The sequence below is a fragment of the Lagopus muta genome, chromosome 3 (genome assembly GCF_023343835.1).
Source record: "Lagopus muta isolate bLagMut1 chromosome 3, bLagMut1 primary, whole genome shotgun sequence".
Classification (NCBI taxonomy): Eukaryota; Metazoa; Chordata; class Aves; order Galliformes; family Phasianidae; genus Lagopus; species Lagopus muta.
This window is the reverse complement of record NC_064435.1, coordinates 71,414,727-71,439,491: the sequence shown is the minus strand read 5'-3', so window position 1 is coordinate 71,439,491 and position 24,765 is coordinate 71,414,727. Positions and strand designations below refer to the sequence as shown.

Here is a 24,765-nt window from a genome sequence, read left to right as displayed (position 1 = left end):
TAAATTGTTGACTAAATAGTTTACTACTTATATTCTCACAGTCAATTATACATTCAATATAACACAATGACATTCACTACAATAAAGTGCCTGTTTCACTTAGCTGACAACTTGTGTCTTTCAGTCAACCATAACATGTTCGTGATTTCAGTTTTTACTGAAGCAAGGTTGTGTTTTCTGAATGACCTCTGGAAAACAGGATCGAATTACAAACAATATTTGCTGAAGAGCCAGAGTCAGTAACAAAAATTGAGGGCGTGCAGCTCAGTGAAAAGAAAGAAAATAATTCCAAATACTGTTGAGAAAAATGTGACTGTTGTGTGTTTTCTTATTGCTCAAAGATATTTGATTTTCAGCAAGTGCCTTCCTGACTCGTGCACTAAATACAGAAGAATTCCATGGTGGAGAGAAACCTCAAAAAACCATACAGCGCATTCCTTGTCGACAGCATGTGTAACCTTAAGGCCCCTCCCTCCGTGCCTTTTCATTGTTTGGAATTTCAGTAACAGGCATCCCACACTTCCACCAGACATTTTTATCATGAGTCTTCTTCCTAATGTCTAACTTTCGAATCTCTCTTGCTTAAATTGTAGCTCACCTGGTTTATCCTGTCTACAAAAAAACAATAATACAATTACATTTTATCGCCTTCAGCATCATTTTTTTCTCTCCGTCTCCTTTCCCTCAAGAAAGTTATTCTACTCTTTCCTCTAGGCACCACTCGTCATTGACCCCAGAGTCTTCAACCACTCCCGTATGAGCTTAGCTTCCTAATTTTTCTCACTAATCTTTTATGAGCTCTCTCCAGCTGATAACTACCGCTTCAGTCAAAAACTTTCAATTACTGAGTAAAGCTGGGCATAATTCAGGTTATTCACTGTTGTCTGTGAACTCTTCTGCAAAATTGTTGTCCCGTGCTATGTTTGTTCAGCTGATTATTTCTGCAAGTACACCATGCTCTGTATTTGTCTCTAATAAGATGCATATCCAATGTGCAGCACAATTCTGCATCAAGTGCATCAAGACCATCTTATACTGCAATTTGATGTTTTCCAATAAATGTAAGTATCTTTTCCATTTTCATTTTGCTTCATCTTCAAAAGCAAAAGCATAATCTCTGCTCCAACATCAGATTTTCTATCTACAAACATAAGTTTCTGGCCTTTTCTTATGCAAGGAAAGGATTCCAGATCACAGCACAGGGCAAAGAGGGCCATGAAAAACACTAGGAGTCTACTTAAGACATCTAGGAGTTGCTAGCACTCAAGGAAACAAGCCAAGGCAGGCATCAGGAGCAAGAAAAGGGGAAAATTCCTAGGAACTATATAGGTCCAACAGTCAGAAACAAAACTCAGGGGAACTGACTTGTCTCGAAGAACACAACAGGCAAACTTTTAAAATCATTTCTTAATTTCTGCTTTTTCTTATAAAAACATTTCTAAGCTAGATTTTTATATTAAAAATTAATTCTTCCAGCTATAGTATGATAAAACACACAGCTTTTGTGTTAAAATGCATTTGGCCTTCTCTAGAAAATTTACAAAGAAGTAGAATGTTTAAACAGCACTAATTCATGTCACTTGACTTGGCATACTATCACACACAGCAGATAGCTAACACAGAACTTGTTACTTCAAACACACTGATTAACACTTCTGCTTGCTGCAGATTAGGATGGAAATGCAGGTGGGATTTGCATGAAGGAAGTTATCGCCAGTACTTTCTCCTTGCCCTTCCTCTTCCCCTCTGCTCTGACTTAAAGGGCTAATATAAGCTCCAGTAAGCAGCAAGCCTGTTTTCCTTCCCAAGGCTGCTATCTTCTACTGTTTATTGGCATACTCCCATCACCTCACTGTTGGAGTGGACCACACACTCCACACATCTTTTTCTCTCCTACTCTTCAGCAGGTTAGGAAAGCATCAATAGACCAACAGCAAAATTGTGGAAATGAAACAGAGAATTTGGAACACTTGAAAGAGTGGCTGTATTAGTAATTGCTTGATTTAAGTTTCTTTTCTTAAAGTGATTTTTACTCTAACTGAACATGATCACGAGACACACCTGTTTCAGCATGCAGTCCAACTGAAGTTTTCATATCCATATGGCACTATATGGAGTGCCAGCATACTCATCCTGAACAGTATTCTTGGAGACACTCAAACACTGTGGACTGTGTATACACCAAGACGTAAGATTTGAATGTGTGAATCCAAGGCATCCCAAAGTATTCCTGAGGATTCAAGCTTGGACTACACTGCTCTAAACATATAAACACATAGGTGCATCCAAGAACATACACTATAATCAAAACAAAGAATCTGAGCCATGTAGATGCTGCATGTTAAGGCACTCAAAGCATTCATTCTACTAAGTGAGTATATGGGAGTACTTGCAGTAATAAATAATCCAGTAGCTATATATCTCAGGTGATCAAAGGTTTGGCTGGAAAATGCAAGTGAAGTTCAGGCTGAGTCAGATGCTCTCAACTATTTCTCTGTTTCTACTTTTATGTCCCTATCCTGTATAAAGTGACATTTTCCTTTCCACATTGCTTCTTCTACATACAGCTGTCCCTTCATTACTTTGGTGAGCATCCTTTTCTCCTCCTGTCTTTTGAGGTTTTCCTACACAGTAATTTTTTGTCTGTTTTTACCATCTCTGCACCTATTACACACCAGGTTGACAAAGAAAATTCTTTGTAGGATTTCTTTAAATTTGTTTGTCTTCTGGCCCTATTTTTCTTCCTTCTAGTCTTGATGCAGAAAAATTCAATGCCACAAAGCAGAACTGGTACTTAGTTGAGGGAGAAGTATCACTGGATGTTTTTATCTGCTTTTTTGTGCTCACACTAAACCTATGCATATTAGACAAGAATTAACTTGTCACAGAAATCAATCTGAACTGTAACATAACTACACTTAAAGTTCCTCTACTGAGTACTGAAAAGACTCCTTGCAAGTATGCAACCAAAAATGAAGCCAGAAAGAGAGTTTTCTGGTTTTACTACAATAACTTGAGGGATGAACTCTGTAGAAAAATTCCTGTAGTGTCCCAATCCACCAACCTGACATGACTACAAAGCTATATTTACGTAAAGTGTGACAATACAATAGCAGTAGCATCAGTTTTGGCAGCAAAAAAAACCCAAACCAAACCAAAATCAAAAGAAAAATCAAATGAAAACCTTGTTATACTCTCTGATAAAAAGATAGTATCCCATCTACATAACAATAAGCTGAAATTCAAATATGTGACTTATATCCACATACAAATAGGGATCATTAATGCAAATTGAAAAAAATCACTTCAACATTAACACTGGATGAAATTTCTTTAGATTTTCAAATCAAAGTCGTTCCTTCCTTCCTCCAAATGCAAGACTTTATGTAAGTTATTCTTCATTTCTACTTACAGGATTACACTTCCAAGAGGTATGAAAACACCCTTGCTCCCCCAGCTCAGGGCACGACTTCGTACCTGCTTGACCTCCGCCTGCAGATGGCGCAGCTGCACGCACTGCTCCAAGTGCTTGCGGTGCTGCTCGGCCGCCACATCCAGCTCCTGCTGCTTCTCATGGAGAAACTCCAGCAGATCCTGAACACGAGTTGCCATGTCTACGTCCCTGTCGCAAAGCAGCTCAACACCTGTTAGCAGACAATCGTTTATAATAGAGTTAAGGCTTTCCAAGACATACAAGGCCATTTCAACTGCTGTAAACTTACTTTTCCAGTTCCCTCTCAAAATGTAACTTTGAGTATTTGCTTAAATAAGCACAGGGGTTTTTTTGCACAGTTTTGAAAATATCAAATTATTATTACTACTTTTTTTTAATTTATTTTAAAAAGCCTGAGATTTAGCCTAGGTAACTGAATAGAGGTAAAGAACATTAGTTGAGGGACCGCAACAAATCAGAAAGGAAGATTTGCTGGAAATTATAACTTTGTGAAATTGCTCTGCTTAACTCCTTATCTTTTACTCTAATTTTAATTACTTCCTGTGTGGACTCTGTTTTTTAGAAAAGTAAACATTTTCAGGTGTTGCCAACTCCTACTTAACAACTGCACAGCATAATGACAACATAAATTCACCAATGCTACCAAATGATTTGAGTCCAAAGAAAAAAAAAACAATATCTGCATCTCTAGTTTACATTTAACCAGCACATCTACGATTTTTAGACATTCCATAGAAAGTCAACTGGGAAGATCTTATAAAACCTTATGAAGGAGCCATCCTACCAGATGCCTGCACTTCGTTGACATATTGCAGCAGATCCTGTCCTTGGTGAATGACATCAAAGGTCAAATTATTCATGGTCAGGGCTTTGTCTGCATGATGTTGGAGCCTTTGTTCTGCGATTGTAAGATCTTCAGTGTCAAAGTCATTCATCTGTTGAGAGAGCTCATCATTCCAAGACTCGAGGTCTGAAATTATCTGAGAGAAAAGGAGGAAGACAATATTCACTAATCCATTATACAATGTATGTTTATTTCCAACGCTGCATTTAAGATGGCAGTTGGGAACGCATCACTTGTTGATTCAATTCACTGATCAGGTTTGATATATTTCAGACATGGCTCATTTCCACAAGGGTTTTCAGCTTTGGTAAACAATCCAAAAGAATGTATTTGATAAACACAACAGCTCTCCTTCAACCAATCTGTGCCTTCTCAAAGTCCCCAACACTGTGGGTATCCCAGCACTGTTTGAAGTATCTGCTCATCTACACATCACTTGTGAAACAGATTTAAAATATTATCTCCACTTCTAAAGGAAACTGTTGACTTAAAACATCCTTTCTGTTCTTCAGACTACACCAAGCAATAATTCATACATCAAGTGCCAGCTTAGACTCTGTGAGCACCATCAGCTTCTAACAAACAACTGAGAAGCACTGCCTGTCACAGAAGGCAGGATACTTAGTGAATGGAGCAAGAATAAGAAGTAATACATCGCAGTTAAATTTGCAAGGATAAATCATTCAGCTACACTAATTCTGGAATTTACTCTCCACCATAAAATGTCCAGAGAAGAGGATTAAGGTTTGTTGGTTTTTTTATTGTTGTTTTGAATTTTCTTTACATATGTATCATAACAGGAAAGCCTTCCTTGCTCATCTACACAAGCGTGTTTACCAAAACCTGGCTGAAAACATAAAATACTCCTTTTAATTGAGATACAGAACAGTTTTTAGGTAACACAGATAATGCTTACAACTTCTGTTGATCAGAATGGGTGGAATCAGTTCTTACGGCACAGGTTTGATACACCCATTACTTACTTCAGACAAGCCTGCCTAGTTACCACTAAGCCTTTGATCAAATATATTTTTCCAAAGTCTTCAACAGAGTTTTGCCACAAGTTACTGCAGATCACTGGGAAAGCAAAACTGTAGATATCAAGAAGAAAGACCATCTTAGCTCTTGAATTCTACAGTTTTAGGAGTAGGACAAATCAACAAGTTAAGAAGAATGCTAATTGATGGGGAAGGGAAACACCCACTCCTATAGCAAGACACAGCAAAAATGACAGTCTGCTGCCAAATTGGCATTAGGGGCAAAATTGCTATCCGCATAAATATCTGTAGTGAGCAGGAGTCTGTCACTACACTTTCCAAGTGGTTCATCACAGTTGTGTAGTTTAACTGTCTCAGTAACTTCAACAGAAACCCTGGAAAAATAAACCTTGTAGAAAAATCCAGTAATTTAAAAGGAAGCAAAGTCAAATAAACTCTACAAAGTTTCTGCAGCCAGCTACAATCTTTCTTGATGGCTTGTTCCCATTCCACTTAAATGGCACTATAAAAAAATGCACCCAACAATCAGGATAGTTACTTACAAACTCTAACCCCATTCAGCCTGTTCTAAGCAAGCACAAAGAGGCAGACAAGCTCACATTTCAGAGGCAATAGTGAAAACACAAAAGCTGAAGGACAATGGATGAAAGAAGATGTACAAGACAAAGCCTTTAGCTACTGCTTAAAGCTTCTTTCATCTCTCCTTTGTATACTTAAAACAACACACACAATTTACTTAGGAGTTATGAGTGGCTTCCTCTCCACATGCACACAGGTTTCCCCTCTCACAAAGTCCTACACAACTCCCTCATTTGTTTCCCTTTTACTTAATCCATATCCAACCTGTCTCATCATCTCCCTCTGATCTTCATCTCCTCTTGACTGACTTGAAATATTTCACAAACTTCCAGTCTTGTTGACAGTCCAGCCTGATAAACTTCTTACTTCCAGGTAATCTCCTATTCTGCTCTCATGCACCTAGGCCTGCTCCTTCCAGCTAATCTTCAGGAGTTCCAAAATCCTCCTTCTAGCACACCAACAAATGCCCTTTCAAAATTAATAATGCTGAGCAATGAAAAACTACATGAATTATCCTTTGAAATATGAGAGAGGGTAAAGAGTAGCAACATGTTTTCTTATTTTTCTTGTAAAAACGTGTTGCCATAGTTTTCTTGTCTGTAAAATTGATTAATTTTATACTTTTTCTAACACTGATAAAGCTCAATGAGTGTGATGCAGTTCCTAAGCTCCGTTACAGAGCAGAATACCCAAACTTCATAACAAGGTTCCAAGTGATAGTGGTGTTACTCTTCACCATAGTCACCATGAAGATCAACAAGAGCACACTTTCCAGCAGCTCTCCATTTGGGATAACACTATGTTCATAGTTCTCTAAAAACCATGGAAAACATCTAAAAGTTGCTTCCTCAAATTATCCTCTGCATTATGAAAGACCTCAGAAATCAGATTTACCATCTCATTTTCATCTAGGTCAGCTAAAAATATTCATAAATGTAGTTAGACTTGGTGAAACAGAAAACCATGTGTTGAAGAAGACTGCAAAACTCCAGTGTCTGTCAGACACTGACTTCCTAAACATAACTGAAAAAATGGATTTTGTCTAATGGGGCTCATTTGTGTCACTGTTTTAAAAATAAATCCAATCCACCACCCCTCAGGTCCAAGCCCAACAACTTTCCTACCTTACTATTAATTTGGGTGAAAATACAGCAATCGACATTGTAAACTGACATACCACATGAGATTGCTGTGATTAAGCTTCAGTTTTTTATATTAATAAAATTTTTATTTTAAGTAGATTAGAGCCATCAGGTCCCCTCACACTGTTCTCAGATTTGTCTGATAAAAATGACAGGTAGTTTAAAGAGGTCAACACTGCGTGCAACTTCAGCAAAGAGATTTTGCTGATACTGTATCCAAAGAACAACAACAACAAAGAACAATAGCAAAAATGGTAACTTGTTCCCATACTATTTAGTGGGGTTAAGGTCACGGCTTATACTTCATTTGAAGTAGTTTGAAAGACCCTGTACAAGAACACGACATTCCCTGTCCCTTTTAAAAGATGAGGAAACCTATGATTCAAATAAATAATATCAGCATGGTCCTACATCCATTCAGAAGGTAAGAAGTCATAGTGCACATCACAGCTGGGGTTCCTAACAATGGCAGAAGACCTTATATTCTTTCAGCAGTAATAAGGTGGCTCAAGATTTCAGCCATTAGGAACGCACTGTGCAAATCTGAAACTTACTGAGTGCCAAGTTAAAGACAAAAATAAAATGTTAAGCCCCGCCTGCATTCTTCAAGGCTTCTCCTGCAAGTTCTGCTTTACAAGTGACACTTTGTTTTTCAGTAGGAGCCTGCTCTGAAAGTTTTATCAAGGTAGTTAGCATTAATTAAACAAAAAAGTGAATGACTAATAGACAACTAGAGAAATAACCATAAATTCATACTGCTCTCAGGAAATGGACAACCCACAAAAACACAGGGCAACTACTTACCACAGAATTTGTTCTAGGAGTTCCTAGTGCAGAGTCTGAGATGTCTGACAAGCATTTTTACTTGCTAAAAGTTAGGAAGCACGGGCAGGAAATAAGGCAGAGTGTAACAGAAGAAATGCAGACTCTTTCGTACTGAATGGGAAAACAATAAAGAACCACAGGTCTTTTCAAAAGAGTCTAACTGCATTCTTGTAGCAACGAAATGCTAACTAGGACCTAGAAAATATTAGGAGCTGAGGAGAAAGAAAAAGGGTAAACTGAAAAGGGAGGAGAGTTAAGTCTCTGTGATCCAGCACTCTGCATCCTTGCCTTTTCAGTTGGATGACTTCACAAACATCTTGAAAGTACCATCCAAAAATAGAGTAGAGATAAAACTGTGAGTTAGAAAGTGTGCAACATACTTTGTGTGAAGTCCTGACATATGTACAGAGGGATTTAAGAGATGGATAAGTGAAAAATGCACACAGAAGTGAAACAAATATGTTTTAGACTGCATTCATTGCCACCAGAGCTACTCTGTGGCTGACTAGGTCCATACACAGCCTTCTTATGCTACAAATACTTCTTCATTCTAACACCAGACTCTCTGCGTACATTATTTTGCTCCTTCCTGCCTTTAGTCAATCCAGGCATTCAAAACAGTCCTTCAAGGACCTCATGACAAACAGCAAGGATAGAGAAGGTCCATATGCTAAGAGCAGAAGCAAAATGGAGATGTTGCTGTAATTACACCAGTATCAGAAGAACAGGAGAACCCAGGAAGTTACAGGATAAAAGACAATAACTAAAAGAAAGAATATTTCAGTACTGAAGGAAAGAAAAGGGACAAAAAGAGGATGAGTAACTTTGTCAGCAAATTCCACCACTGTCCCAAGAAGCACAGCTGCACAGTATGAACCTGCAGTGTCTGAGGGAGCCCTTTGTTTCATTTTAGCTTGTGCCATTCTGCAAACAGTAAGACAAGCTAGAAACACCACTTGCCTTCCAGAAAAACTCAGAAATCTTTTAAACTAAGAAATCTCTTAGGATGCACCCCTGAGTGAGTTGCCACTACAGCCAAGACCTAGCTGACTGGGCAGAGGAGGTCAAAACAGTGTCTGAAAGTTCATCGGTGGTATCTGGCTCTTTCAGATCACATTACTTCAGCTGAACTTCTGCTTTCACACAATTGACCTGGAACTAGTCCTTGCATTCCTTCCCGGAAGTTTCCAAACAGATGTTTGCCTTCAGGGAGAGGGAAAAGAGAAACATGCTTTGCTGAGGAAGCAGAGACAGCAAAGCAATCAACACTGTGCTGAAGATACTTGGCAGCCAGGATTATCACAACCTAGTTTCTTCCTGGGAGGGCTCCGTGGCAATCCTAAGTGACATTGTTTCATTTCCAATTCATATAAACAAAACACACTAACTCTTTTAATGCAGTAAGTGGTACTTGGCTTTATATTTCATAGGCCAAAATGTGAAGCATGCCAAGTGTCAGGTTTAGAAAAAGCAAGACCTGTGAAGTTAAGATATACAGCTTTCCACTGTAAAACCTCATGGACATCACCAATATAGACAGAAGTACTACTATCTACGTGATGCCAGTCTGCACTAGAGAACTAGAACACATCTGCAAAGCCAGGCTTCTGCATCTAGCTTTCTGCATTACAGAAATTCTGGCTCAGGCAACCTACAATACAGAGCAATCTCCTTATCAACTTCATTGAAACTCTGAACATAGCTCTTTCTTTGATTTTCTTAGTATGTCTTGTACCCCACAGCTGTCACTTCCTCAATACAAGTATTCTGAGAATATCATACCAACCCCATCAAACACTGAATCAAAGAATCTCATAACAGAATCACAAATGGGGTTAGATTGGAAGGGACCTTAAAGATGGTCAGTTTCCAACCCTGTGCTTCGGGCTCCCACCCACTGCATCAGGCTGCCCAGGGCCCCATCCAACCTGGCCCTGAACACCTCTGGGGGTGGAGCATCCACAGCTTCTCTGGGCAGCCTGTGCCAGTGCCTCACCACCCACTGGAGATCACTTTTGCATTGACTGTAAAAATGCTGATGATCTTATAAAAGGAGATGCCTTTAATGTCCCTCCACACACATTAGTCAGCCAATTAATTACTACAATCACAGTTCTGCCAAGCCTTTCCCTTCCATACTCAAGACAGCAACTCCCAATCTAAGTAGCGAAGTCTCTGCAGACTAGTTTCACCTCCGCAATGTGAATACTAAAATAGAGAAGCTTCTTAGTCTTCCTTTACACTGAAGTTATTATTACTGTGGAGTGTACAGTCTCACTTCCTCCAAGGGCATAAATCAAGGAACTGTGTCTGCCTGTGCCTGGCCTGCACCTGACAATTTGTCTAACTAAACTAGATTCCAGAAAAGGTATTTAGTCCGGATTTTAAGGAACAACAACAAAAAAATCTTAAGAGCTATCACTTCTGATAATTGTCTCTTTGTCCTTACACCATCTGCATGTAATCAACAGTTGTGGCTTTTACTTATGTACAAGGGAAGAGGTAAATTTAGTAGCTCCTATAACATTATAATTCCTGGTTTCCAGAATGTCAAGGTAAGCCATCGTATAGCCAAACAAGATCACATTCCAGAGGATAACCATTAACCTTTAGAAGTACCAACTCAATTTCAGTCACTGTGTATAGCATTCATAGTCAACTTAGCTGAATTATAAAGTAACTATGTAACATAAGCTCCATGTGGATTTTGACATTTGTTTCCATGAATATCCACGCATGCAAACAGAACCTTTCCAATTGATATAGATGCAACCCTCCTCCAAAATGCGTACAATCCAAAAACCGCCTGAAGTCTTGCAGGGGTGTGGCACCAGTTTTTTGATATTTTCAGAGATGGAAAAGATTCTTATTTGAGAGGTGGAGAGAAGGCGAGAGTAAGGGAGATTTTATACAACATCTCCAAAGAATTCTGAATACCACTTACAGTTGTCAACTGAAAAACATGCTGCTGATTTCAAAAAGAAAGAAGAGTGATATTACTACAAAGCAACAGTTTAGAGTTTTTATACTAAATCACTTTGCATGTCTTTTAAGTCATATTAAGTGTAGTCATACTAAGGCACCTTGGTATTCAAACCACATTTGGCAGATAAAGCAAATGGTACTTTACAATTTTACACAAGACACACAGCAGTTGCTTAAACGTGCAATGGGAGGCAATCAGAGCTGGAATTAATATCAGAGCCCAGCTCTACTCTCTTCTGAGACTTTCATATACAAGCCAAAAGTCTTAGTTCAGTAAGAAAAAAGGTTTATCATTCACTTGTATCACATGCCAATGCAACTACAGAATTTTGTTGCTCCTCAACAACAAAAGAATTGCTGTGCAGCTTCAAGGGCAGACACTTACATCTATTGCATCTCTTTCAAATATGCGGAGCTGCAGAAACAGCTCAAGCTTGATCTTGCGTTCTTGAAACAGCTCCTCCATCTGAGATTGGGCCTCATCCAGCTGCTGCAGGACTGTCTCTATGTGGTTGATTGAGCTGTTATGGGGGGTCTTGTTACTAGAAATGGCCGAATCCCTATTGAAAGCAGAGATAGGAGAGGGGAGGGAAGACAGTTATTAAAAAAAGAAAACTGCACAGTTCGGATGATACACATGACCATGAAATACAGGGCTTTTTAAAGAAAAAGTTAGTGCTAATCATATTACAAGCAAGATAAGCGTTTATATTTTGTTAATAGGAGTCCAAATTATGTTTTAATACTTGAAAAAGCATTAGAAAATACGATTACTTTCATTTTTTGACCACTTCAGCATTTAAGGACATTCTGCTTACAGGAAGAATAAAGTTTAAAAGAGAGAAGCTCTTTCTCTGTGAAAAGGAAGTGGCATATGATAACTATTTACTTCACTGGATCTTCCTGGCAGTGAAAAATCAATATGAGATATTAAAAAATAATTAACAAGTATTTTACTGCAATACAAAAACTTCTACAAATTCAGGTACATTAAGATCAAATCCCATAGCAAATGGGAGATGTACCATTGCAGATGTGTCCCAAGTTTACTTACATTATTGCAAATAGACTGCAAACTGATGGTCATCACTACAAAAATGTGACATATTAGACTGCAAAACAATTTCAAGGGTCTCTTTATGAGAAGTCTGCTGCTCAGAACTCAAAACTGTGGAGCCCTGCATCTCCCAGACTACAAAGGCATACAACTTCTCCTATTACAAAGGTAGCTTATGTAAACAAAGTCTCCCTCTTATGAAGGTAGTGTTTATAAGCTGAGCTTCCTGCAAATAGACTTACAGACCATCAGAACAGAATGAAACATAATAGCAGTCTTAATATTTACAAATTTTATTTATAGGTCAGAGCATGCAGTCATTATCTCTGCTCTCAAAATAGAAACTTAGCCTTGCAGAATACCAGACTTATGCCAGAAGAGATTTAAATTAAAACTTGTTTTACCTTAGTTGCTGTATGAGATCTTCGCCTTCTTTTATAACATTGACTGTAACCTGCAGAGTGGTCTGCTGTTGCTGACCAAAACGTTTAATCAGGTCTTGGACAGCCTCCACAGACTCTGCATAGACATCATCAAGCAGCTCTTTCTGTAACTCTTCAAGCCATGTCCACAGCTGAAGAAGGAAAAAAAAAAAAAAAAAAAAAAAAAAGAAAAAGAAAAATAAGCACCAGGATCAGGCAGTCACTGTTGCAAATCAATTTGCTTGGATGGGAGAAAATGGAGGGGAAGAAACAGTATTTGTTTCTTTTCATAGAAAAACCCCATCTTCAATTTAATAAAAATGAGCCTTTGCTTCAAATAAGGTTTTCATGTCCTGGAAATACCAGGAAAGCTTTATCCGTGTTGCTAAGTCACCCTTTCTTTCTCATTTTCCTTCTACAGTACTAAGTGTATCCGACTGAGCAGCAGAGAGCTCATAGTGAGAATCCCATCTGCAGCTCTGCGAGAAAGTCACCGGGAGGGAAATGCTATGGTAACACTCCCTGAGAGAAGGAAGGAAGGAAGGAAGGAAGGGAGATGTATTGTAGCCACCATCAAATTTACACTGCCAGGCTGACACACGCACACAGATAACATGACACTTTTCAATGGCCTTCAGAAAAAGGAAAAAGCATTTCAGAAAACAATATACAGAGTGAAATCTGCCGTGAGAAGTTATTTTTCTATCATGATCTCTACAGCTATGGTGCTTACCCCGTTGTTTTCAATTTCATGTTATTACAACAAAAAAACACTGCAAGTAATTACACCAACTTTTTTGGCTTTGTTTCCCCCACTTAACACACCCTGTTCAGAACTGCTCACACACTGCAGTTTATGGAAAAATCTCTAGGTATAGGCGAGCAGTGCATCACTACCAGACACTTGAATTCCACTGTGTTCTTTCCACAATTTTACAAAAAACAAAACAAAACAAAACAACTGTTGCATCCTAAGCTCTGTGTGGAAATTATTCACCAAAAAACCATCAGACACCTATAGGGCAAGTGATAATAACACAGTGCTCAAAGAGGGCACACGCCTGTCCCCCGCAACACCAGTGTGCACTCGCAGCACAATGCAACAGCTACTCTCACAGGAAGCTGCCAAATCAGGCCTCTCCTCCCCATATTATCATCACACCTACAGCCCCGCCTTCCAAGAACAAGGATTGAAATCTCCTTTTTATCTTGAAAGTAGAATTCTGTTCTGATTGACAGATCTTTTGTCTTCATTTGAATTTGTCTTTAAACAATTTAGAGATATAAACAGACTTCGTTAATCTCGAAACTAATTAAAAGTTAACAATTAAAATGAAGCCAATGAGCAATCCACATGGCTTAACTTCAAAGAGAGTAAGACAAATGCTTTACTTCTTTGCTTAACATTCTCTAGGAAACACTCCTTTCATGCTTTTGTATAATGTCCTGATCATAAAGGTAACTACCAGTGGTGTTACAATAAAACACAAAACTCAGTGAAGAACTCTAAGCTTGAATTAAGAAGTTCCATTGCAGCTTTATTTTCAAATCAAATGCTAGGTTTTTGTTGGTGGTGGTTTTAGTATTTCTTTAATTGTTTTGCTTGCTTCTTTTCAATTTCTTAAAGCCTTACGTGCCTCTTCAGTTAGGTTTTTAGTGTAGCTCGTTATATTTTCAAATATAAGGAAAAGTTCATGGTTTTTAACCAAATTCTTCTCTACAAATGTATTAAAAAGAAACACCCCAAACTCTCCAAAACCCAGAACCTCCTATTTGTACACATTCTGATCTTCTGACTACTTATATGCTTCACAGACAGTGCCTCTCACACATTTGAATGCAATTCCATAGTCATACACACCATGAGTTCAAGTCACTGCAGTCATTCTTAGTAAAAGGAGCACAAATGAATGGAACTTAACAAGTGTGTCAAAAGAACTAGACAACACTCATTCCAGCACAACTCACTGCAACATCCAAAAAAAAAAAAAAAAAAAATTTCAAATGCATATTTAGAAATGCAAATTTCACTTCAAGACAAATGAAACTTAAGATTGAGAAGCCTGACAGTACAATTTGCAAACTGTATTCAGATTTCAATGGCCAGAATACATGTTTTTATTCTTCTCTTAGTTTATAAACTGTCTGAACCATGGAAACAGGACACTGCGTTAGAGATCTTCCAAGGGAGATTCTGTGTGCATACAGTTCTTGCAACTGTGTAAATACACACTTCAGAGTGTAACACTTGTTGTTGACTATGAACCTAAGGCATTTGGTGCTAGCTAGAAGAGCTTACCAATGCTTACTGCACTGTCTATAAAATGCCAAATTTACAGAGACGTTTATCATAGATCAGAACTGAAGTCATTTTGGATATCCTGAACTGTATCAATTTTGCCCCTTACAAGTAACTGCACTGCAGCTCAAAGTAGGTCCAAGAATTTTTCCATCATGTCTTTTCTGCTGAGTGTTGGGTCTCACCTGTGTCTCATCTGTATAGAGGAAAACTCACCTCTGTGATTCTTACTCTTCACAAAGGCATCAGTCACCTCCATGACTAGAAGGAGAAGACCTGGCAGGGTCAATTTACACTGGTGATGTGCTTTGCTTGGGAATACTTCCCTTAAAGCTCACCTGGATACTGGAGAGCAAACCAGCACAGAACAAGCAGACTTTTCATTCTACATAGCCAATTGAAAGCATGACCACCTACCTGTGTGGTCATGGGTGCTAGCACAACAAATGTCATGCTAGCTGGCTTGGTGCCTGTTACCAGGAACAGAGAAATAGTTTCTCAGTGCAGAAGCTGCACAGCACAACTGTAAACACGGCATCCTGGCCCCACAGAGCCAAGGAGCTCAGAAATACACTGTGTTTGCCTATTTAATTAGCCAGATCACCCGCTGCTTGGGCAGAAAAGGCAATTTATAAATGCACAGAAAGAGTGTGATAGTAATTAGCATGCATTGCTTGTCTAGCTGTGATTCATACACTGTTGAAAGAGGAACAATTTAAGCCATTTCTGAAGTGAACAGTTTTCTGAACAGCTTTGTGACAATTTTATAGCAAAAGTTATTCTTTCTAATACATTACCAGGTAAGCTTTTAACACTTTTCCAATAAGCAAGTTTCTGACAAATTGTTTCCCTTGAAAATAATTTTGATCTGATGCAGTTCATCCACAGAAGTTAGAATAAAGCCACCACAGATGAACAGAACTGTCAGGTTATCAAAGTTGGATATAAATTCCTGCCATTTATTAAGATGACTTCAGCTCACAATGGGTGGCAAGTCAGCTGGCTTGTATACAGCTTTAAAACCAAAATGAGCACTGGGAATACTGCAAATTACATAAACTACCTTGTTTTCAGATACAAACCTAAGGGTGGAGCCAGAATGAGCTTGCACAGTAAACCCAAAAGAAGCCAAACAGTTTACTGGGAGAAGAACAGAGACTGGAGCTTAGCCACGCATGTTTAGCAGAGCAGAACTACAGATTTTATACTGCAATGATTTTCTGAGGTAATGAATTATTCCATCCAATAGTGAAAGCAACAATACTCTGATATAAGAAAGACCCCTCATCATTAAAAGAACACTGACTTCCTCTGTGTGAATTTTTGAGCAATCTCTGCTCGTGCTTTTCTGTTTACTACAAAAATAAAACTAAAAAAAAAGCAGAAAGATCCCCAAATCACTAAGTCCTGTAACCTTTGTAACAACTTTATCCAGTGGCAAAACAGCTTTAATGTACAGGGAGAAAACTACGTAAGTAACTAAATCCAGCCATAGAATGAGGTTCTTCTCTCTTTATCTGCTCTTCACATCTTATCAGAATTAAAATTGGAGAGGGAAATCAAATTCTGAATCCCTGACAGGCAAATGTTTCACCCAGCACTTTTTTTCTTGATCTATACATAGCACAGGCTAAGAAACATCTGCTTGAATGAGCCTGCATCCTGTGCTACCTCTTTCCTAAGTTCTTGGGAGCATGCCATTAGTCACTGAGATTGTATTACTTTAATTGTCTGCAACATCCTGGAAGTTTCAGCATTTGCATGATGGGCCTCCATCTCTTTAAATCCCATCCCTGAAATCTCCTGAAGGACTGGTGCTAAATAAGATCATACAATATTTTGCTGAATATAATCAGAGAACAATTATTCATAAGTGAATATCTTCCCGAGTTCAGAGTTGTTTTATGAAGTCTCTGTCACTTTTGTTTTTACATAAGATAATTTTTCTTTATTTTTCATTTTATAATAGCTTTTGACTATTATAGTAGGCTAAGACAAAGCAAAGGCCACAGTGTCAGCATTTCAAAACTCAGTTCCTCATTTTGCCCATGCCCCGCAGCACAGTGTTGCAGTCTGTGCATCTCCTCAGACAGACTTCTTTAAGGAGCTGTTACCCACACAGGGCCAAATGTAATTAATATGCATGTTGGGGCTTAGAGGGTTCTGAGATCTGTATGCTTTGGCTTTCAGTGTATGCTTTGGACAAAAACTGCATCTTAAGAATAAATAAGTTGAGATGTTAAAACATCAGGAGTTGATCTTCCATGAACTTTAAGAGACATTTAAGATATTAAATGTATTCATATATTTGAAAATTAATTATATTTTAAAGCTCTAACCTATTCTACAATTACAATCAATTTCTCATTCAGATTAAGTTCATCCTTGAAGCAACATCAAGTTTCTTATATCTTCCTTAAATTACATTCACTATCAGTATCCTGTTACCACTTGCCCCATTCCTTATCTGAAGAAGAAAAAAAAGATGCCCACATCACAGCTTTAGAAGCCTATTTCTGCTTCACATTTCCAAAGCATTTAATGTTATTTCAGTAACACCTGGACTGCAACCCATCAAATTAAATCCATTTTAAAGCCAAAGTAACTACCAGTGTTGACAAACTCAGGAGAGAGAGCTTGTGCTGGTTAACTGGAACACAGTCCTACCAAGTCAGAAAAACAACACACGTCAAGATACTGCTGCTGAATGCTTCTTTTAAGAGCGAGAAGCATTTCTCCCCCAACTCTCAAATTGAGAAATACTAGCACATCAATGTAGTGAGCAGAGATTTCACTTCATAGACATCGCCAGATCAGCTAAAAAGCTGGTCTGCTGCCTGGAAAGGGCATGCTCCAGTTCTCGGCACAGAAGACAGCAGCTTTATTATGACATCCAAATTTAAGCCAGAGATCACCAGCTCAGCAGAATCAAATACTCAGGAGCAGCTGGCAACCAGAACAGCAGATCTGTCACCTCAAGGTTCACCCTCGGATAAAATTAATGAAAAGCTGTGCTTATCTATACTGGATAATGCAGTGAGGGCATATTTCTGGCACTGAGTCATGAGACAAAGCAAGACCATACCAACAAGCTTTTCTGAATCAAATGCACTCCGCACTTAGATGTGAGTGAACCAGCTGTGTTACAACCAGAGCAAGGCCTCCTCATCCTTCCCATGCACTGGCACCTTTCTTCGGCAGCTTGCACAGGCTTCTGTTTCATTAGTTTTCTTCAGGAACTGTGGATTTCTGTATTTGAAATCTCTGCCAATTCCACTTCCCTTGTCTTCTTTTCAGCCTCAGTATATTCTGCTGCAAAATTTAGTTTGAGTAAGATGAAAGAGATGTATTCTAGTAACACCCTTAACCATATTATGTACACACAGAAAGTGCTCTGAGCTATTTTACAATCAACTAGTCAGAATACACGCAAAAAGCCAACAGACCATTCTCTTCCATGAACATTTAGCCCTGGTCTGTATTCCCACACTTCACTCCAGTTAGGAAAATATCTGTTGCACTACTTTGGCACTGCTACAAACACCTGGTTTGGCCATGATTTCAGTCTTCTCACTCATAAATGTTGTGTGAGCTGAGAGAGAGTGAGAAAGAATGTAAGAATTTGAATTCACACCAAAATTCTGCTCATCGCTACTTGATGGCAGATTTCAAAACAAAGACTACTGTGGCTTTTGCTCCTATGATTTGCAGTCAAGCTTTTATGATAACTATTTACTTAGAAAATGTATTTTTCACCTATGTGATTTTTCTTGCACAACATCTCATTTGAGTTTGTCAACAGCGCTGGGTGATCAGTTGCATTTCATTCACCCCCAGGCTAGGAATCAGCCTGAACACAGTATGTTCAATACAATGACTCTCATGGGAATATTTATGATCCCCAGCACCTTAAATACACCTTAACTACATCACTTCACTTGCTGAAATGTTTTGCAAAGACTGAAATTTCTCACTGACTGGGAACTAAAAAGTCAACATTCACAAATGTACAAAACTAAAATCAGAATTTATGTATAGGAAACAACAGATTTGCTTGGATCACCAATAAGCAAAATGAGTAACTGCAATAACATTACCTAACACTACTTCAGGCTTCCCTGAATCCATTCTTTTTTTCAATCTCAGTGAGAAATATGGTCTATTGAGGTTGGTTCATGAGGAATCTGAGAACTTGTACGCTGCCTTATGATGTTTCTAAGACACAGGAAGATCTACCACCTTGTAATAACCTGGCCACAGAAAGCCAGCATTTCCAAAGTGCATCATAACATGCTGCTGCATACGCACTATACGGCTGTTCTGGGCAAAGGTAGAGCAAAAGTCTGTTATTTCTGGAACGTGTCAAACAGATCTTGCCACTGCTGTGGTAAGCAGAAGCTGCAGAAATTGATTTAATGAATGTGAATAGAGTAAAAAAACTGAGTGGACACAGTAGCAGTGGTAAGTTGCAGTCAAATTCTACATAAAGTGTCAAGGTTACATAAAGCTACAGGGGGAAAGGAATACTGGTATTCCCTAATACAGATGAGGAACATAGATTCAGTGTAAAGTATTTCCAATGAAAAGAATAAAATACAACAAAATTTCCTACATCAACAACCAAGAGACTGGATGTCTTTCAGTGCCAGACTTCAAAGCCTCAAAATAGCCCAAGACCATGACAACCAGCTTCCCTTGGTTTTGCATCTCTTTCCAAGCAGTCACACACAAGAAGGGGTTTTTTCCTTCATGCCCATTTCTCAGTTCAGATAAACACAAAGACAACACTCACAAGACACCACTTTTTTTTTAAAGCAACTAAATCATTTATCTTCGGTTCAACAAATAGCATATCATCCTACTACTTGAATACCTCTCTTCATCAGTTAAACGCACACATTAATTTCTTAATCATCCACCATACATTCCTGCAGGTATGCACTAATTTATGCTGCAATTTCCCATATCCTGCAAGAGAAATGTAATTCTCCTGCCAACAAAGCATGGATACCTTTCAGGTTTAGGCCATTTTTATCTTCCATCTGCTTTATGATGCCTTCTCAGCACTCCACACACGTTTGGTAACAAACAACATGCTCTTGAAAACAAAACAGAATACAGAAGGCACAGGGCATCTCTGAGCTTTGTTTCTTTGCAGCGTAAGCAAATGACTGGCCTACTGAATATGAACCACCTGCCTCACTCTTTCATCTGTATTTTTAAGTAGAATGCAAATAAATAAACAAGAGAGTCTTGCTTATGTAACTAAACATAACTAAATGCTGTTTTTAATTTTTTCTGCTTCGTTAAGTATAGTAGGCAGCTACATGACCAAAAAAAAAAAAAAAAAAAAAAAAAAAAGCCACCAAAACAAACTCAAGGTTTAGACATCAGCTATAATGCCTTTCCTCATATTCCAGGCTGAAAAGAGGCTGCCATAGCAACAGCTGTGTGCACTTCCAGGGTCACAGTAATATCCATTCTACAAAAGAAATAAATCAAGATGCAGATGATCTTTTTCCAATAAAATATTATCTAGGGGAGTAGTGGCAACATTCCAGCACATCTGGATAGCCACCCAGAGTTACTCAACACTGACTCACAGAACAATTTTTATTTTTATTTTTATTTTTAATTTTTTTTTTTAAAAAGGGCCCTTCCTTGCAACTCCTTTTACGGTCTCTGTCCTTCATCACTACAATCAACAGTGTCCATTAAAATAGCATTCCAATTGTTCTCCCTAATGCTTAGAAAAACAAGTAAAGAAAGCATCTACAGAAATGGTGAGCTTGTCTCAGCAGCTGACTGCTCCCCTACTTTACAACAGGTAATGGAACTGCACAAGTGCTTGAGAAAAATGAAGCAAATAAGTTCACCTGTAAGAATAGTTCAAGATACAGAATTTATCCTTTGTTTAAACATGCAGAGCGCTGGGAGAGCTCTGGCAAGGAAGCACCTAACAGAAAACTGATGGGGGAGCTATGTCCTCATGTCTAGAGCTAACAAGGAATTCGATCCCGACCTGCTTCAAAGACCAACTGCTTCGTGCATTTGTTTCAAGAGCAAAGTAGATGATTCATATATAAAAAATTCTCACCCTGATCCTCCAAAAGGTTTTGCTGAAGAAACTGCTTTAGGACAATATACTTCCTCAATAAACAGACTACTTCTCTATTTAGGGTGAAAGGGGTAAAGACATACGCTCTGATATGCTGTGCTCCACATGCCTTTCAAAATTTTCACCTAATCTGATCAGTGAAAGGATTTAACATAAGACCAAAACGGAAAGCAAATAATCTACAATTGTCAAGATTTATCACAGTCTATAATCAAAGTCTTCTCCTGAAATCTTTATTTTTGCTCTAGATTATTCTAATCTTTCCCATGAGACTGTAAATACATATGATCTGCGTCCTGAATCAGATGAGCAAAACAGATTTGGCTGAAAATGAAGTATCCTAGCCTATTTCCCCCCCCCCCCCCCATGTATAAACTCCCCAGTCCAGCTCACTGTTGAACTACAATAACATTTACACCAATTATTAGGAGAAGTAATGGGTTGTGGGTTTTGTTTGTTTGTTTGTTTTTAAATAACAGGTCAGATGCTGCATGCTAACATGCCAACTCATTACACAGTATCTAGCATCAAAAGAAATACAACTTCTAAAGGAGGCTAAAACATGAGGCAAACCATGGTCAATATCAGATATACTCTTTACGTTATGAAGAACTGTCAAGTTCTTCAAGAACTGCATTTTATGCAAGAGTAAAATGCAATGTTTAAAGCAGAAAAAAATCTCTCTAAACAGAGTGGTTGACTTAAGTAGTGTGATGCTTTATTCACACACAGCAGTCTTCTGAACTCTGTCAGTCTAACCAAGTGTCTGACAATTCAGTTGCTGCATGAAAAACAAAAGTGCACAGCACCTCTGACTCTGCAGCGCTATCCTTCAGTTGTATCAGTTCCCTATTCCAACCATTTCCCCTTCCCCATGATGGAACAAGAAAGTGTATTTGCACAAGAAGGCAGAAACTGCTCGTAGGGGGGAAACAAAAAGGAAAAACATTATTAAAAAAGTCCCAGTAAGAAAAATAACACAGAAATACATCTACAAAACTTCCAACAGCCCTGTTCCTGGTCCCCAGTGTACAACAAATTGCAAAACCCATTGTGCAATGGAGGGTCATTACTCTGCATGCCAAAGTTTTAATAATGAAGGTAACATTGGACAGTAATAGTTTGAAGGCTTAAAGTCATGACATGACTTATCAGTAGCTTTACCTCCTTGACATGCGTGTGAAAGGAAACGGACATGTCCAGCAGGATCTTGCGCTGCTCCACGCGTCTGACAAAATCCTGTATCCTGTCTTCCAGCTGATGGGCAGCTTGATATATTTCCTCTGGATCACACTCTCCGGTCTGAGCAAGCTGTTCGGCTGCTTCTAGAAGTTTATCTGCGTTGGTGTATGTGTTCTGCAGATAAATAAGTTAGTTTCATAGGATTAAATAACAGAAAACTCAGCTATTATGTTTTAAAAGCCATTTCATGAGTGAAAATCAAAAGGATAAAAAGGCCCTTGGAATGTACTTTTCTTATTCTTTTTAAAAGTAGCAGAATGTAATCTTACTGAACACGTTATTTTATTTCTAGGTGCTTTCTCATTTAACTGTTAATAAATTCATTTCTTAGCTCCTTTTTATGTGTATTTAAATATCTCCTTCATCCAGAACATGGAAGTCTATTCTTCAGAATTATTATTTTATATTCACAGCTAGAATAAATGTCTAATAACTTGTGAACTGGCCTGTCTCAGTACTGGAAAAAAATCACAACAGTCATAGCCAGAAGACTTTTCAAATGTGCATCATCAGTGTTGAGAAAGTCCTAGATGCTGATAGAGACACCTAACATCAAATTGATACATCCAAGCAGAAGGCAGAAAGTCACAGAAAGCCACAGAAAATCTCTCGATTAATATGCATTCCCTTTCAGAAAAGAGATATCCAAAATTCATGTGTCAAGTGGATCATCATTTGTGAAAGCAGCAACAAAGTAAGATTTAGAAATAGGCTGTGGCTGAGTAATGGAGTGGAATATTGTCCCAGTATGTCATAGGAATAAAAAAAGCTGATCGCAGCAGAAAACAGAATGCAAGACATTTGCCATCTGATGTGCTGAGCATGTTATGGTCCAGAAAAGAAGAGGATGTTTAACAACTCTTAAAGCTTAGAAATTGCACCCTGCATGTTTACAGTTCTCATTAATTCAAAACAGGACTGATTCTGAACACGTGCTATAATTTGAGTGTCCTCTTTTCTGAATCTAACTTTGGGTTTTCATGCACTAGAATGGTTCTCAATGTGACAGCACAGAAGGGTTCAAACTCTGGTGAAAACAAGTTCAAATCTACAGTACAGAAGCTTTGCTGATGTCACTGTGGTAAGTCTCCTGATAAGGGTGTACCACAGACTATGAAAAAAATTCCTTGACAATGTAAGCTGCACCCTTCTCTTTTCCCTATCTCAGTTGTCAGGTAAAAACACTGCATGCCAGGATAAATTAAGCGTATGAAAATGTGCTTTTCTTTGCCATTGTCACACCTCTTATTAATAACATAAACCCCAGAAAAGTTAATCCAAACCTGGACCTTAAACTCAACTAAATGGGTAACAAATCAAAGTTCTCCTGCGGGGAAAACTTATGTAAGGAAGCCCAAGGCATCTACTTGACCCAGTGCTGCTTTCATACACAAGGGGGGTTCTCCATTTATTATTTACGTAAGGAATTTAGTCCATGCTGCATCTTGATTCTAAGTGCATCTTAGTCTTTCCTTAACCTTCAGTTTTTTAATTGCATTTGGAGGCAGAGAATTCCTCCCAGTTTCCCCAGGAAAGCCAGCAGAGACGAACACAAACCCGCCCTTTTCAGCAGGGAGAGCATTACTCAGTGCTGAACATCTCCAGCTCAGGCTCGCTGGCCCAGAACACCCTCTGCACTGCGCTCCATGTTTTGTGTTTCCCAGTCACTGATCACACGTGTTCAGGAGCAAAGCCGAAGATCCTCCAGGCGCTCCTCAAACAACAAATACTTCATCAGCCCCGAGAACCGCACCCAGCTACAGATGGCTGAAGCAAAAGCTTCCCATTTTAATGAAAACTTTCTCTCGTATATGAAGCATTGTTTACGAATTCCAAAAGTACCTTCCGCATAACAGGCCCAGGCACAGCGAGCTTCTTTTTCTGTAAACCAGATGGTGATCTACCTGAGCTTCAAATTTAACACTGTGTTTCACAGCAGGCTGCGAGTCTCAAACCTCAGCAGCAGACACATGCCTTATCACTAAAATTTGTCACCCGAGAAGAGCTAGAATACAACTCAAATACTCATCTTGGCAGATTAGTAACTACCCTTCAGAATGGAGATCATAGCAAACACAGGAACTCTACTAACTCCTGCTGTTTGCACTTCTATGCCTACTTCTAACCAATGGTTGGAGGAAAAACCAGCAATGAGAAAATTCTTTAAGTGTTGGCAGTAAAGGGCAGTCACCAGTTGGAAGGTTAGGCAAAAGGGGCAGGAGTTTTCCCTCAAACCTGCTTATGCCTCTTTCCTAAACTGATAAAGGAGCCTTCTTGGTGACAACTTCAATACAGAGTTTTGAAATCAGTTAACACTTCCCTCAGAATTTCTCCAACTGTATACAGTTCCTGAATGCCAGAGAAAAATAATCAGCCCAGTAAGCCCTTTAGTTCATCTATTTGTGCCCCAAGGTATAACTGACTGCACTCAAACCTTTAATAAGCATTATGCTCCAAAATATTGGAAAAATTTCTAGAATGGAGACACCATCACTTTCCCAAATAGTGAATCCTATTATTTCCTAGTCTTCTTGAGAAGTCTTCTCTGCATATTCTTCAGCAAAAACAGGCCTTGCATTCTTAGAAAGCATAGAAAGTGACACAGTACAGAAAAGTGCAAAGCTGAATTTAAGAGATTAGTGCAGAAATGAGTGGTAACAACAGTAAATACAACAGGCATGAGTAGAGTTTAGTGCACTGCGGAAGGGAGAAAGAGAGATGAATGTATATATGGATAGAGATAGATTAATAGAGGTATACAAAGCATCTAAGGTAGAGACAATTAAAACTGATTACTCAT

At 38.6% G+C, this 24,765-nt stretch overlaps 1 protein-coding gene across 3 annotated transcripts in view; it reads right to left on the bottom strand.

The window, feature by feature from the left end:
• Positions 1–24,765, bottom strand: part of TRIO (trio Rho guanine nucleotide exchange factor) — a 224,379-nt gene that overhangs the window by 100,845 nt on the left and 98,769 nt on the right. For all 3 annotated transcript variants that reach the window (XR_007376094.1, XM_048940615.1, XM_048940616.1), the window contains exons 11-15: positions 21,888–22,079; positions 12,289–12,458; positions 11,213–11,387; positions 4,239–4,434; positions 3,478–3,644 (exon numbers count right to left, since the gene is read on the bottom strand). Coding sequence is in view for 2 of the 3 variants with exons in the window: in XM_048940615.1 (XP_048796572.1) it covers positions 3,478–3,644; positions 4,239–4,434; positions 11,213–11,387; positions 12,289–12,458; positions 21,888–22,079 (900 nt within the window). In the remaining variant the exon portion in view is untranslated. The remainder of the gene's footprint in view (positions 1–3,477; positions 3,645–4,238; positions 4,435–11,212; positions 11,388–12,288; positions 12,459–21,887; positions 22,080–24,765) is intronic.